Consider the following 16,887-nt stretch of genomic DNA (forward strand, 5'->3'; position numbering starts at 1 on the left):
ACAGAGGAGTATAGAGTGCAGTGATGGGGGCATTGGTGGCAAATCTGATGGACGAATGGTAAAGAACATCTAGCTGCTCGAGAGCACCCTTACCTGCTGATCTATAAATTACATCTCCGTAATCTAGCATGGGTAGTTAGGATGGTCATCTGAATCAGGGTTAGTTTGGCAGCTGGGGTGAAAGAGGAGCGATTACGATAGAGGAAACCAAGTCTAGATTTAACTTTAACCTGCAGCTTTAATATGTGCTGAGAGAAGGACAGTGTACCATCTAGCCATACTCCCAAGTACTTGTATGAGGTGACTACCTCAAGCTCTACACCCTCAGAGGTAGTAATCACACCGGTGGGGACAGGGGCATTCTTCTTACCAAACAACATGACCTTTGTTTTGAAGGTGTTCAGAACAAGGTTAAAGGCAGAGAAAGCTTGTTGGACACGAAGAAAGCTTTGTTATATTTGTTTTATTATATTTGTTATATTCTAGAAACAACCATATGTCCAGCATCTTGTAATTGGAGAATATGCGGCTTACAAGGTAGTTGGAGAGCAGTACTTTAGTATGTTAATGTAGTGAAAGTAGCAGAAAGGTAATGTTGTGAAAGTAGCAGAAAGGTAATGTAGTGAAAATAGCAGAGAGGTATGGTAGTGAAAGTAGCAGAAAGATAATGAAAATAGCAAAGAGGTAATGTAGTGAAAGTAGCAGAGAGGTAATGTAGTGAAAATAGCAGAGAGGTAATGTAGTGAAAATAGCAGAGAGGTATGGTAGTGAACGTAGCAGAAAGGTAATGTAGTGAAAGTAGCATAGAGGCAATGTTGTGAAAGTAGCAGAAAGGTAATGTTGTGAAAGTAGCAGAGAGGTAATGTAGTGAAAATAGCAGAGATGTATGGTAGTGAAAGTAGCAGAAAGGTAATGTAGTGAAAGTAGCAGAGAGGTAATGTCAACAACTAATGTTGTTTTAAAGCTCTAGACAAGATTCTTGCAGCTGTGAGTTTTTAATTGGCCAAACATGTCAATTAATCTTTTGTACTGTCGTATAATAAGGCATTGCAGTTTCCATGTGCTGAAATCTGTCTGGTATCTTTCGCCTGACTTTTGAGATGCACCCCAAGTGTCATGCTTGGTCGCACAGTATCTCACCATTAATCCACCAGTAACCCACCCTTCTTCCATCCTTTCTTTTGATTCTGAACATTCATAATGGCAACGTCATTATACTTGGAGCTGGAGCTGGAGCTGAAGTAATTGTTACACAACGTTAAAAGTGTCGACCTCCAGTATGACCAACAAGGTTTCCTGTAATCAGTCTTTTGAATGATACTTTTAATCTGTGAAAAGGAATTACTTGTCGTTCCCTGGAGTGCTTCAAATAATGCATGAGTGGGAGATAGATAATGCATTCAAAATAAATGAGGGGGAGTTGTTTGAATAATGCATAGTATTAATTTGCTATGCAACGGGAGATGGACAGTGTTTCTAGCTAATGGTGGAAATGGCTCTAATTGGAGTGATGGCTCTTAACCATGCCTGTTGCTTTCCTGAGTTGAAACTCTTATTGGCCTTTTTACCAATTAAGCGTCTACTTTTTCACTGATTGCCAAAAGCCATTTTCTACTCCCACAGTGATGGGAGAAATATAAATCAGGAGAAAAGAGATTCATAACACTTATCAGGTATATGAGATCTGACGGCAACTACAGTATTGCACTCCAGAGCAACAGACTACCCACTGAGCACACACTGGTTGAATCAACGTTGTTTCCACATCATTTCAATTAAATTACGTTGAACCAACATGGAATAGACGTTGAATTGACGTCTACGCCCAGTGGGTTGTCTCATGGTCTAGGTTGTCTTTGATAGCTGACTTCATTTAATACAGGACATTGAATCCTGGGGTTGGTCTATTTTGTCTATTTGTATGAGGGTTTAAAAAGGGGGCACGACACGTTTGGTAGGGTGGGGTGGTTGGTTCCGGAAAGATGAGCTGTGATCCTTGGTCTTTCAATGAATGAATGAATAAATTAAGGAATTCATTACTGTACCTTTAGGCACAATATAAAATGATCAGTTGTTCTGTCAAATTCCCCTTTAAGTCGTGGTAAATGAGAAGGGAATGATCAGACTATATAAATGCAGACCAATTTCTCTCCTTCTAGATTGTAGCCTGCGGAGCATCAATTGACTGGTTACATGGCGGGGGGCTGTTATGATGAAATTAATGAAAGCTATCAGCTAATGGAGCCCAGCTTTGAGTCATCCTGAGTAATCAGCCAGGCGGCAAGGCAGGCAACCAGGCAGGCGGGCAGGCTCATCAAACCTCCGCCTGCTGCACTCTCACAGTTCTTAAGTGCTGGAAAGCATGGGCGTGTGCCATTCTAAATGGCAGTCTTCAAAATTGAAATATATTGCGAATAACTTCCAAAATCAATTATTGACGATTAATTAGAATGGATAAAGTAAGGACAGGATTGAGAAATAGAAATTAAGGCAATACATGAAAGACAAAGACTTGAATATCAATTATCCATAAAGTATGTCAAAGGGGTAAGGCCTACAGTATATCAATCACAGTAGCCAATGTGTGCATTGCAAAAATTAACAAGCCAACTAGACTACACCTTCTCAAATGACATGAACAAACCAACTACCCTACACCTTCTCAAATGACATGAACAAACCAACTACCCTACACCTTCTCAAATGACATGAACAAACCAACTACCCTACACCTTCTCAAATGGCATGAACAAACCAACTACCCTACACCTTCTCAAATGACATGAACAAACCAACTACCCTACACCTTCTCAAATGACATGAACAAACCAACACCTTCTCAAATGGCATGAACAAACCAACTACCCTACACCTTCTCAAATGGCATGAACAAACCAACTACCCTACACCTTCTCAAATGACATGAACAAACCAACTACCCTACACCTTCTCAAATGACATGAACAAACCTACTAGCCTACACCTTCTCAAATGACATGAACAAACCAACTACCCTACACCTTCTCAAATGACATGAACAAACCAACTACCCTACACCTTCTCAAATGGCATGAACAAACCAACTACCCTACACCTTCTCAAATGACATGAACAAACCAACTACCCTACACCTTCTCAAATGGCATGAACAAACCAACTACCCTACACCTTCTCAAATGACATGAACAAACCAACTACCCTACACCTTCTCAAATGACATGAACAAACCAACTACCCTACACCTTCTCAAATTACATGAACAAACCTACTAGCCTACACCTTCTCAAATGACATGAACAAACCAACTAGCCTACACCTTCTCAAATGACATGAACAAACCAACTACCCTACACCTTCTCAAATGACATGAACAAACCAACTACCCTACACCTTCTCAAATGACATGAACAAACCAACTACCCTACACCTTCTCAAATGACATGAACAAACCAACTACCCTACACCTTCTCAAATGACATGAACAAAACAACTACCCTACACCTTCTCAAATGACATGAACAAACCAACTACCCTACACCTTCTCAAATGACATGAACAAACCAACTACCCTACACCTTCTCAAATGACATGAACAAACCAACTACCCTACACCTTCTCAAATTACATGAACAAACCTACTAGCCTACACCTTCTCAAATGACATGAACAAACCAACTACCCTACACCTTCTCAAATGGCATGAACAAACCAACTACCCTACACCTTCTCAAATGACATGAACAAACCAAGTACCCTACACCTTCTCAAATGACATGAACAAAGCAACTACCCTACACCTTCTCAAATGACATGAACAAACCAACTACCCTACACCTTCTCAAATGACATGAACAAACCTACTAGCCTACACCTTCTCAAATGACATGAACAAACCAACTACCCTACACCTTCTCAAATGACATGAACAAACCTACTAGCCTACACCTTCTCAAATGACATGAACAAACCAACTACCCTACACCTTCTCAAATGGCATGAACAAACCAACTACCCTACACCTTCTCAAATGACATGAACAAACCAACTACCCTACACCTTCTCAAATGACATGAACAAACCAACTACCCTACACCTTCTCAAATGGCATGAACAAACCAACTACCATACACCTTCTCAAATGGCATGAACAAACCAACTACCCTACACCTTCTCAAACGGCATGAACAAACCAACTACCCTACACCTTCTCAAATGGCATGAACAAACCAACTACCCTACACCTTCTCAAACGGCATGAACAAACCAACTACCCTACACCTTCTCAAATGACATGAACAAACCAACTACCCAACACCTTCTCAAATGACATGAACAAACCAACTACCCTACACCTTCTCAAATGACATGAACAAACCAACTACCCTACACCTTCTCAAACGGCATGAACAAACCAACTACCCTACACCTTCTCAAATGACATGAACAAACCAACTACCCTACACCTTCTCAAATGACATGAACAAACCAACTACCCTACACCTTCTCAAATGACATGAACAAACCAACTACCCTACACCGTCTCAAATGACATGAACAAATCAAGTACCCTACACCTTCTCAAATGACATGAACAAACCAACTACCCTACACCTTCTCAAATGACATGAACAAACCAACTACCCTACACCTTCTCAAATGACATGAACAAACCAACTACCCTACACCTTCTCAAATGACATGAACAAACCAACTACCCTACACCTTCTCAAATGACATGAACAAACCAACTACCCTACACCTTCTCAAATGACATGAACAAACCAACTACCCTACACCTTCTCAAATGACATGAACAAACCAACTACCCTACACCTTCTCAAATGTCATGAACAAACCAACTACCCTACACCTTCTCAAATGACATGAACAAACCAACTACCCTACACCTTCTCAAATGTCATGAACAAACCAACTACCCTACACCTTCTCAAATGACATGAACAAACCAACTACCCTACACCTTCTCAAATGACATGAACAAACCAACTACCCTACACCTTCTCAAATGACATGAACAAACCAACTACCCTACACCTTCTCAAATGACATGAACAAACCAACTACCCTACACCTTCTCAAATGACATGAACAAACCAACTACCCTACACATTTTCAAATGACATTAACAACACAGATATGCCAACTAGTAGTCTATGCTAACTCTCTTTTATTCACTCGCATGCATAACACATTGTTCAACAGTCTGCTAAGCAACTGGATATCAGCAACCTGAGAGCATCACTTGCAGCCAGGAGTATCCAACAATACTGAATGCCCTTTACCTCATCCTACTACAGGCACGGAATAAAATACTAGGAGCACTTGATTTAGCTCACTCAGCGTTGCCAGGTAGGCAACAGGTGTTTTCCTGTTTGGAACACTTACATTGGTCCTTAGGTGCAAGCTTCACCCAGAAGCCTTTGCTCTGCTTACATTTTGTTTGCACATTCACACTTTGTGTGCGTAAAACTTGAAAGAATGGAATATTTTCAATACCACTGAAATTCGTCACTGTCATCGACCCCAGCATGTTGGTGATGTCAAATGAATGTAGCGATATCCTGACACACAGTGAGTGTCAGTAATGAGATGCCTGTAAGATTGGAGACAACACATCAGGCTCTGTGTGTAGTTGCACTGATGAGTACACACACACACACACACACACACACACACACACACACACACACACACACACACACACACACACACACACACACACACACACACACACACACACACACACACACACACACACTGTTCCCAGGAATCAGCATACAGAGGCTTCCCCCACCCCTGATGATATGAGTAGCACTGTGTGACATACGTGGTGGAAGGCTGGGGGGGAGCCTGTGTTCAACAGCTCAACATGAGAGACGGGAGGCTGCATGAAGACAGACTGTCATTTTAAGCTCGGGTCTAGAGTTGCACAACAGGTGCTGAGAAGTGACCCAGCCAGGGGGCCTTTGGTAACCATATCTGGGGCACTGGCTGGGGTTTAAAGCACACCAACACAGATGAGTGTTCACTGTACAGGGATGTAGGCTATGTGAAGTTGTTTGGTAGGAATAGTTTGGCTGACTTGTCAATTGTTTCCGTCATCATCCATGTTGGGTGTCTGAATTGAAGCTGAGTGAGGTATTGAAAGAGAAGGTTAACTTTGCAAGCCATATTTGCAATCTCGAGCTAGCTCTGCTTTCTTGTATCATACGAATGTCTGTTGAGAGAGACTATTGAAAGTGAAGTAGAACTCTATGGCTTTACTCCACGCTTCTCCCAAAATGTGCACTTGCGCTTTCCTTGTCATGGATTTAAAGAATTTGGATTGGTGTAAGCATTGGCTGGAGGGAGTTTACACCATGACGGGAAGTGTTCAAGTGCACACTTCAGGAGATCTGTGTAGTTTTGGCAGCATACCTTGTAGATGAAATTAAGCCCCATAATTATAATGACCTTTTTCTATTATTTTATTCATTACAGTGTGACATGGAGGTGTGCTGGATTTCTGATTACAGATGATGTCACCTAAGTGAAATCATTGCCTCGGTCTGTGAGATCCCCTCTCCACTCAATGACGCTGGTCCTGTAATGGCTAATGGCACAGCACATTACTCTGTCGTTAGCAGTGATGCTGCTCTGGGATGTTAATTAGGACGATTTCCTCGTTTCTGATGGTGTGAAAATGCTGAGTTAGTGAATCCACTTCATATTTTCATAAAGTCGTGGTGGCTAATTTGCAATGAACTATCAGGGAGGTGAACCTTCTTTGTATTGTACAGCTGTGTGTAAATCATATTATGGCTATTACTGTGTATTATATAATAGGATGGCTATTACTGTGCATTATATAATATGATGGCTATTACTGTGCATTATATAATATGATGGCTATTACTGTGCATTATATAATAGGATGGCTATTACTGTGCCATTATATAATAGGATGGCTATTACTGTGCCATTATATAATAGGATGCTATTACTGTGAATTATATAATAGGATGGCTATTACTGTGTATTATATAATATGATGGCTATTACTGTGTATTATATAATATGATGGCTATTACTGTGCATTATATAAAAGGATGGCTATTACTGTGTATTATATAATAGGGTGGCTATTACTGTGTATTATATAATAGGGTGGCTATTACTGTGTATTATATAATAGGGTGGCTATTACTGTGTATTATATAATAGGGTGGCTATTACTGTGTATTATATAATAGGGTGGCTATTACTGTGTATTATATAATAGGGTGGCTATTACTGTGTATTATATAATAGGGTGGCTATTACTGTGTATTATATAATAGGGTGGCTATTACTGTGTATTATATAATAGGGTGGCTATTACTGTGTATTATATAATAGGATGGCTGTTACTGTGTATTATATAATAGGGTGGCTATTACTGTGTATTATATAATAGGGTGGCTGTTACTGTGTATTATATAATAGGGTGGCTGTTACTGTGTATTATATAATAGGGTGGCTATTACTGTGTATTATATAATAGGATGGCTATTACTGTGTATTATATAATATGATGGCTATTACTGTGTATTATATAATAGGATGGCTGTTACATTGTGTGGAAACAGGAAAGCTTTGACTGCGTCATGATTGAAACAAATTCCACCGAAATGAATGCCTTGTTTCTGCTGTTCTGCTTTCCTCAAATGAAGGATATTGTTGTGGATGACTGTAATTAGTCAATAATTAAGATGGCCGTAAGGCCAGGACAGTGAGCATTTGAGAGGATTTGGTGTAGGCGGCAGCAGTAACACACAGTTCTGCTAGCTACAGGCTATCAAATATTAGCTGTGATAATTCTTGTCATTTCAACGGCGTCATTAGTATATGCTAAACCGGCAGTTGGTTTTCTGTTTGATAATTGCTGACATCAGAGTGCAACTTTGTTTACTATTTGAATAAATCCTATATACAGTGGGGAGAACAAGTATTTGATACACTGCCGATTTTGCAGGTTTTCCTACTTACAAAGCATGTAGAGGTCTGTCATTTTTATCATAGGTACACTTCAACTGTGAGAGACGGAATCTAAAACAAAAATACAGAAAATCACATTGTATGATTTTTAAGTAATTAATTTGCATTTTATTGCATGACATAAGTATTTGATCACCTACCAACCAGTAAGAATTCCGGCTCTCACAGACCTGTTAGTTTTTCTTTAAGAAGCCCTCCTGTTCTCCACTCATTACCTGTATTAACTGCACCTGTTTGAACTCGTTACCTGTATAAAAGACACCTGTCCACACACTCAATCAAACAGACTCCAACCTCTCCACAATGGCCAAGACCAGAGAGCTGTGTAAGGACATCAGGGATAAATTGTAGACCTGTACAAGGCTGGGATGGGCTACAGGACAATAGCCAAGCAGCTTGGTGAGAAGGCAACAACTGTTGGCACAATTATTAGAAAATGGAAGAAGTTCAAGATGACGGTCAATCACCCTCGGTCTGGGGCTCCATGCAAGATCTCACCTCGTGGGGCATCAATGATCATGAGGAATGTGAGGGATCAGCCCAGAACTACACGGCAGGACCTGGTCAATGACCTGAAGAGAGCTGGGACCACAGTCTCAAAGAAAACCATTAGTAACACACTACGCCGTCATGGATTAAAATCCTGCAGCGCACGCAAGGTCCCCCTGCTCAAGCCAGCGCATGTCCAGGCCCGTCTGAAGTTTGCCAATGACCATCTGGATGATCCAGAGGAGGAATGGGAGAAGGTCATGTGGTCTGATGAGACAAAAATAGAGCTTTTTGCTCTAAACTCCACTCGCCGTGTTTGGAGGAATAGAAGGATGAGTACAACCCCAAGAACACCATCCCAACCGTGAAGCATGGAGGTGGAAACATCATTCTTTGGGGATGCTTTTCTGCAAAGGGGACAGGACGACTGCACCGTATTGAAGGGAGGATGGATGGGGCCATGTATCGCGAGATCTTGACCAACAACCTCCTTCCCTCAGTAAGAGCATTGAAGATGGGTCGTGGCTGGGTCTTCCAGCATGACAACGACCCGAAACACACAGCCAGGGCAACTAAGGAGTGGCTCCGTAAGAAGCATCTCAAGGTCCTGGAGTGGCCTAGCCAGTCTCCAGACCTGAACCCAATAGAAAATCTTTGGAGGGAGCCGAAAGTCCGTATTGCCCAGCGACAGCCCCGAAACCTGAAGGATCTGGAGAAGGTCTGTATGGAGGAGTGGGCCAAAATCCCTGCTGCAGTGTGTGCAAACCTGGTCAAGAACTACAGGAAACGTATGATCTCTGTAATTGCAAACTAAGGTTTCTGTACCAAATATTCAGTTCTGCTTTTCTGATGTATCAAATACTTATGTCATGCAATAAAATGCAAATTAATTAATTAAAAATCATACAATGTGATTTTCTGGATTTTTGTTTTAGATTCCTTCTCTCACAGTTGAAGTGTACCTGTGATAAAAATTACAGACCTCTACATGCTTTGTAAGTAGGAAAACCTGCAAAATTGTCAGTGTATCAAATACTTGTTCTCCCCACTGTAGATGTATTCACACATTTAGTTCAAATCTAGAAATGTGTTTTGTTGCATTCAATGAGAGGTGCATATTTCCCTTTACACCTTTTCTCTGGACAGATATGTGTCAAAGATATTTCCTCCAAAGACTTCAACTTGCTCAGTGATTCAACTGTAGTTTTGACTTATTTGACTTAGTCCTCTTGGGAGCATAGAGTCTCCGACATGTCTCTCCTCCTCACTCTCTACTGTGTGAGGGCTTTTGTACCTGTGGGTTTGTAAGAACTAACTCTCCTCCTGTTCCTTCTCCTTCAGCTGTCCCGTTCCCGCCAAGTCACCGACTCACAGCCAAGGAGGTGTTTGACAGCGATGGGAAGCCCAAAGTGGACGTGCTCAAAGGCCACCTGACCAAGGAGGGCCGCGTGGAGGAGAGCGTGGCCCTCAGGCTCATCGGAGAGGGAGCGGCCATCTTGAGGGCTGAGAAGAACCTGCTGGACATAGAGGCCCCCGTGACAGGTTAGTGAGTAAAACACACACGGACATAGATATACACAGACCAAACTAATGCCTGCACACACACACTTCTTAATCCCGAAATCTAGAAGTTTCTACCTATGAGGGGAGTTTACCTGGTTGTGTGTGGTGGCAAAATTGTACAATACCCAAAGTCATTCTGTAGCCTAAATACATCAATGCGTGTTTGTTTGAACTTCTCCCTCCCTCCCTCTCTCTGTCTGGGGCGCCCTTATACAACCTTCTGACTTTTCCCACTTCCCCTGAGTATGTGAGTCACCGCCTGGCTTTGAAGGACGTGCGTGGGCTCTGCTGCCCATCACCAGAACGCTGTAACAAGCAAAGGGCAGAGGGACATTTTAAACTGGTTCACACAGTCTGACCAACCAAGGCGATGCTAATTGTTCAAATGCCCTTCTGGTACATATAGATTTGAAAAGGAAAATGACTCTGACACACACATAGACGTATTTGCCCTCGTGGAGAGGTGAATAGAGTATTTTTCTCTTCGTGTCACATAACATATTGTGTGAGCCAGTGAAATGGATTGAAATGTAATCCGCTTCCTAACCATTCGTTAGTAGATGCACTAAACCTTGGTCAAGTTTTTAAGGTTGCTGGTTTAGTTGAATCTTACATTTTTACGCGAGCTGTCATTTTTGTGTGATTCCTGACACTTTGATAAGAACTAGTCCGATTCAAACCTATGCAAACGTATTGTTCTCTCTCTCTCTCGCCATTAAGTCAAGTGTCTCAGTCATAACCCAATTAGACTTCCTAATGAGCTTCTTTGATGGGGGCTTAATGAGAGGCAGGGGGCCAGTCTTAGGAACGAATGGCAATAGATCACATCCATGAAGAGTTCTAAGAGAAATCTCCTTTATATGTTTTGTTTCAGACTCTGTTGTGCAGCTTACAAGGAAATATAGCATTTGAGACTCTCTTTCTCTCTAAAGTCTCGACACTAGAAACCAAGTCATTGCTCTCCAGTTTGGCCCTGGCTAATGCAAATGTGACTGACTGTGTTTGAATCTGTGTCTACTGTGCACAGCAAATATCTTTTAGTCCCTTGAGCTAAAGCCTAGGTATTAGCTTGGGTATGGCTGACTGGGCTCCTTACATGAGACTCAAACCCATGGAACTCCAACCCATGGCCTTAAGGTGATGATGGAAGATGGCAGGGTGCCTAGGTGCTGTGCTGCTGTCCCTCTATTTGTGGCTGAGTGTTGCACAATGTGCTGTAAATTATGTCTCCACTGTCTCTGCCATGATCACAAATCATAGAGCCATGTGCAGTCTTCACAGTATATAATAAGGGAGCGTTAGGGCACTGGTTGCTATGTGTTAGCATAAGTTTTAAGACAAAATGGTTTCTATTTTAGTTTTGTCATACCACCAAAGTTGGTGCAATCATGTCGATGTGGTTGTTTATTTGAATTAATTCATTAATTTTGTTCTTTCTCTGAAACATGTGGGTGTTAAAAAGGTTTTTTATTCTGAATGTCTAAACATCTTTGCTTTTTTAGTTTCAATTACCATAATTTTTTGAACAGTAACTATATGTTAAACTAATGGAAAGATGGCAAACTGCCCAGCTAGCACATTTGGTTCTTTGGAAGTTGTGGGGACGTAGGTTTTTGGTTTCCCATTGGTTCTGGGAATGAAGCCATAAGTTTCCTGACCGGTAAAACAGAATGTTTTTTCAATGGAAATGAGAGAAAGGGGAATACCTAGTCAGTTGCACAACTGAATGTATTCAACCTAAATGCGTCTTCTGCATTTAACCCAACCCCTCTGAATCAAAGAGGTGCGGGGGGCTGCCTTAATCGACATCCACATCATCAGCGCCCGGGGAGCAGTTGTTGTTGGGGGTTAACTACCTTACTGAAGGGCAGAACGGCAGATTTTCTACCTTGCCAGCTCGGGATTCGAACCAGCCACCTTTCAGTTACGCTCTTAACCGCCACCCCCAAATTACTAGATTATTTAAAAGTAATTAAATAATGTTCTGAGAACATGTTCCAATAAGACTTTTAATAACACTATTAGCTTGTTTTTTTCTTCATTTAAACGTGAACCTTTATTTAACTAAGTCAGTTAAAAACAAATTCTTATTTACAATGACAGCCTACCCCGGCCAAAGCTGGGCCAATTGTGCACCACACTATGGGACTCCCAATCACAGCCGGATGTGATACAGCCTGGATTCGAACCGGGGACTTTAGTGACACCTCGTGCACTGAGATGCAGTGCCTTAGACCACTGCGCCACTCTGGAGTTTGGGTTAATGGTTTTGAACTCCAGCACCGATAGGACACATGGAATCCATCAATCACGCAAACACATGTATTTTTTCTTGTGGCATGGCATCAGTGAGATTCGAACCTAACCTTTTCTCTATCAATGGAATTAGTCCATTGCACTGCATAGATGGAGCTACTGTAGTATACATACCATGTTATTTTTTTTTATACAAATCTGTTCATTTTAGTCTATTCAAACAGACCCCATTTCAAAGGAAACAAGTACTCATTAAGATCAGGTGTGACCAATTAATGGACACAGCCAACACGCCTGAACACACTTAACGAGATAGAGAATAAAAAGTTATGTTGATGCTGAGAACAGGCATATGTTTTTCTTTGAATGTTATTTGAACGTTACTAAAGTTTTCTTGTGTTGTTTATGGAAAGTTTTCTTAATGTTTTTAGAACAATTTGAGGAAACCTGTATGAAAAGTAATGCTGAAGTACTGAAATTCCCACAGAAGAACGTTGTTTCTTAGTGTTCTCTGAACTATTTGAGAACATTCCCAATGTCCAACCAGTTGGAGAACATTCCTAGAACATTACCTGCACCATTCCCAGAAAGTTGTATGCAAAATAACCATAGGACAACACGCTCTCACCAAGCTTTGAGAAACATATGGTTCTCACAACGTTATGTGCTAGCTGAGAGTATTGCATAATTGCATTATTTCGAAAAATGATGCTTGGAGAATAAGTTTGGTAGCTCCATAATGCTGTATGTGTGGTCCGTATCTCATTCTCTGCAGATCATATTGTGTAAGCAATACCTCTCATTCCGTAGTAAAGAAAAAAGCCTGGACCTGCAATTCATCATTGCTATCTTCCAGAGAAATCAGTTGTATGTGATTGGTTCTAAAGTGTAATGGAGAGTGAGTGAAAAGGCTTGGTTGTGTGTTGGTTGTGAATCTGCCTGGGGGATAGTAGAGTCAGAGGTAGGGGTTAACATTAGCTACTTCTACTCCCACTCCTACACCCACCCCCCGCCCCTCTCCTACTCAACAGTCCTATTCTACGGCAATGATACACACATATACACACACACAAACACCCATCCACACACACACACACTGACAGTCTCACAAGGCCACATTTTCTGTTGGAAAGAATAGATCTTTTTTTTCTCACTCATACTGTACAAACAAAACACGCTGCGTTTTCTCCACCTCATTCTACCATCTCCTCCGTCTATGTGATGTGTCTTGGCTGAATGGCCCTCCTGAGACAAACAACACACACACTCTCTTCCTGGTTGTGCCAGATGGCATCTGGGCTTTCATGGAGGAACCAGGCCACATTGTTAGTCCATCAGGCCCAAACTGCTCCCGACACAGCTCTCTGCTGTATCATTCAGTACATCAACCTGTGGCTATGTTCTGCTATTGCAAAAAAATTGCAGTAATGACTTAACTATACAACCAGCGAGAGAAAATAGCATTTTTCTCTAGCAGACCTTCACATCCCGGTCTCTCACATATAACACATGAATACTGAACAGATCGCGAGCTGCATTCCATATCCACTACTACTTCACTCCAGGCTGGAACTCTTCCCAGAGACTCGGCATTGATCTCCGAGGTATTACCGATCTGCTCAATCAAAAGAGGATTTTGCACCGTCTGCCTTCCCCGGTGGATCTCACCAACTCAATGAGCTTGCCTCTGGAGTGGCCTATGTAGGTTATTGAGCCACACTAGATTGCGTAAGTCAGCCACCCACACACACACTGCTGTTGCTGTTCTCTATCGCGCGGGTTGGCGAGAACAAATCCTAGCTCACTTGAGATAATGTACTCCCACCTGCTCATCTCATATGTGTGTCGTGATTGCCTGTGCACATCTGTGTGTGCTAATAACAAAGCCCAGAGGAAAGCCGTTGTATCTGCTATGAATACTGCCTACTACCCATTGTGTCCAGCTGACTACAACATTTACATCTTAGGCATTTAGCAGATGCCCTTATCCAGAGCAACTTACAGTAGTGAGTGCATATATTTTCATACTGGTCCCCCATGGGAACCAAACCCACAACCCTTGGCGTTGCACGCGCAATGCTCTACCAACTGAGCTACACGGGACTACAACTCACTGTGGCCTGGCTGCCTATTCATCAGGTCGTCACCTTGACCCCTAGGTCACTCTGACTATTCCAGTGTGACCCCACAGCCACTTCTGTCACCATGGCGTTATCACAGAGAAAAAACGACACAGGTTGGCTTTGTCGAGGTCTTCAGATCCACCCACACACACACACACACAGAGAGCACATCCTCGGCACTGGAGCGCTTAGTGTAACCTTTTGTTGCTTCATCATGTCCCTCTATGCCCTTTGTGTTCTTGGATTGTTTGTTGTTCTTCTCCTTTTATGTCTCGTTTCAGTGTGATGTTGAGTAAGTCATTTTAATTGAGTTCATCCCAGCTTTTGACAGAACGATGTTTTGTTCTGGTATGCATTCATGCTTCATTGACCAGAAATGTGCTATCATATAGACCAGGGGTGTCCAACCCTGTTCCTGGAGAGCTACTGTACCTTCCTGTAGGTTTTCGCAAAGTATAGACTTTGCTTGCATTGATTTACAGTTAGTATTGCTTACAACATGCAGTTAAATCCTGGTCACGAGATTGATCTTAAATCACACATTATAAAACTGAATAGTCGTAACTTGTTATGGCACAAAGTGTTAGCATGTTGTGGTTAGCAGCCATGTGAAAAGTCCTTTGTATTTAACAGTTGAGTTGGTGTGAAAAGCCTCTGAAAGTTACTCCAGTGTATGAACACATTCTTTCATTGTAGGGTTGTTTCCATTCCAATAAGAGAGGTTTCCATAGTGATCATGGTCAGCTTTGGCGTACAGTGCTGGCTGAGAAACCAATGAGCGAGAGGGATTTTCACTTTCTATAATTCCATCATTTCCTTTAATGACATATGATTAGGGGATCGATGCTGCCTTACAAATATCTATATTTTTGTAGTAAGCGAGATTGAACATCCACTTTGCACAGTGAGCTGCTTCTCAGACAGCGTGAATTGAATCTCATTTGTAACACCATACTGTTGACTCTGAGGGAGCGCATTAGAAATGATAACCCTTTAAGTCTAAATCCAGAAATGAAACCATTTGCAAAGAGTGGGGATTCTCCAAAGACAAAATGAGAGTTTACGATGCATATGCTTTAAGTCTAAATCCAGAAATGAAACCATTTGCAAAGAGTGGGTATTCTCCAAAGACAAAATGACAAAATGAGAGTTTACGATGCATATGCGGAGGAGAAATTCTCTCTTCTTTTCCTCGTGCCTCAGGGGGTTTGCAACTCGAGCTAATGGCTTTTCTCCAACAGATGATAATTGGAACTGTGGTCGATACATTTCTACGGGCTTACTCTCGAAATCTTTAGCTGCATGCTTAAAGACAGACATGCGAACAAATCAGAGGATGGTTTTGATATTCATTGCCAAGGACCCAATTAATATCAGTGCTATAGCAACTGTGTTTCAGGCAGAGTACTGTAGTTGGCTGGCGTTGTCTTTTGCTACTGTATATCAGTGTCAATTGTTAACATGAACGTTCATGTTGTTTAGCATTTTCTCACTGAAATGTAAGGTTAGACAAATGGAGAGGGAAGTATCGACCAATGTTTGTGAATAGCACACACACTCAGAATATAAATACAGTATTATAATTTTTTTTGTTAAAACCAATCAGGGAATTCTTTGTATGATAATATAAACTATGATTGGCTGGTCGTGAAGGTTGACTGGCAGCTGGATATGACACTCTGCACTCCGACCACTGCACTGCAATGGGTCTACAAAGAAATGACTGGGTTGTTCCTGGCTGGTCTGGGTTCCGTAATCACAGTCCCAGCATGCTTGCTGTCAGTGTGTGGCCAGCGGGTGACAAACATCGGAAGGCCCTGTGGGCTGTGGCTCCTTGGCTCTCCGGGGAGCAGTGGTGAACGTGGTAAGAGGGGCAATGGAAAACCAATCCTATTTGACTGAGTGGCGAATGGAGTGATCATGGAGCGATTGAGTCAGGCCAGTCACAGTGTGGGTCATGTTGGGTTGTTGACTGGAGCGATTGAGTCAGGCCAGTCACAGTGTGGGTCATGTTGGGTTGTTGACTGGAGCGATTGAGTCAGGCCAGTCACAGTGTGGGTCATGTTGGGTTGTTGACTGGAGCGATTGATTGATGGGTGAGGTGGGGATGTGATTAACATCAAAGTTGTCACATTAGTGTAAAGTAGACCAACGGGACTAAATAAGTTAATGCCCCATCACTCTGTTATTAAGAGTGGAGAGAGGGAGAGTACAGTACATTTTTCGACACTGCATGTTACCATACAATTGCAGACAAGAACAACACTCTATAGTTGAGATCTAAACAGGCATTAGGATAAAAAAAAATCCTCCATAATAGCATGATTTTGTTCCTTAATAATAATAGGCTGTGCAAGTGATGTTCCTTTCATAGATTTCAGTCAGTATTCTATGAATAAAAAGCACAGGGAAGTGACTC

General features: G+C 41.9%; 1 protein-coding gene across 4 annotated transcripts in view; it reads left to right on the top strand.

The window, feature by feature from the left end:
• LOC139561872 (protein phosphatase 3 catalytic subunit alpha-like) overlaps positions 1–16,887 on the top strand; it is a 112,400-nt gene that overhangs the window by 46,641 nt on the left and 48,872 nt on the right. For all 4 annotated transcript variants that reach the window (XM_071379229.1, XM_071379231.1, XM_071379230.1 and 1 more), the window contains exon 2: positions 9,868–10,068. In XM_071379229.1, coding sequence (XP_071235330.1) covers positions 9,868–10,068 — 201 coding nt within the window. The remainder of the gene's footprint in view (positions 1–9,867; positions 10,069–16,887) is intronic.

Source organism: Salvelinus alpinus, chromosome 31 (genome assembly GCF_045679555.1).
Source record: "Salvelinus alpinus chromosome 31, SLU_Salpinus.1, whole genome shotgun sequence".
In the NCBI taxonomy this organism is placed as follows: domain Eukaryota; kingdom Metazoa; phylum Chordata; class Actinopteri; order Salmoniformes; family Salmonidae; genus Salvelinus; species Salvelinus alpinus.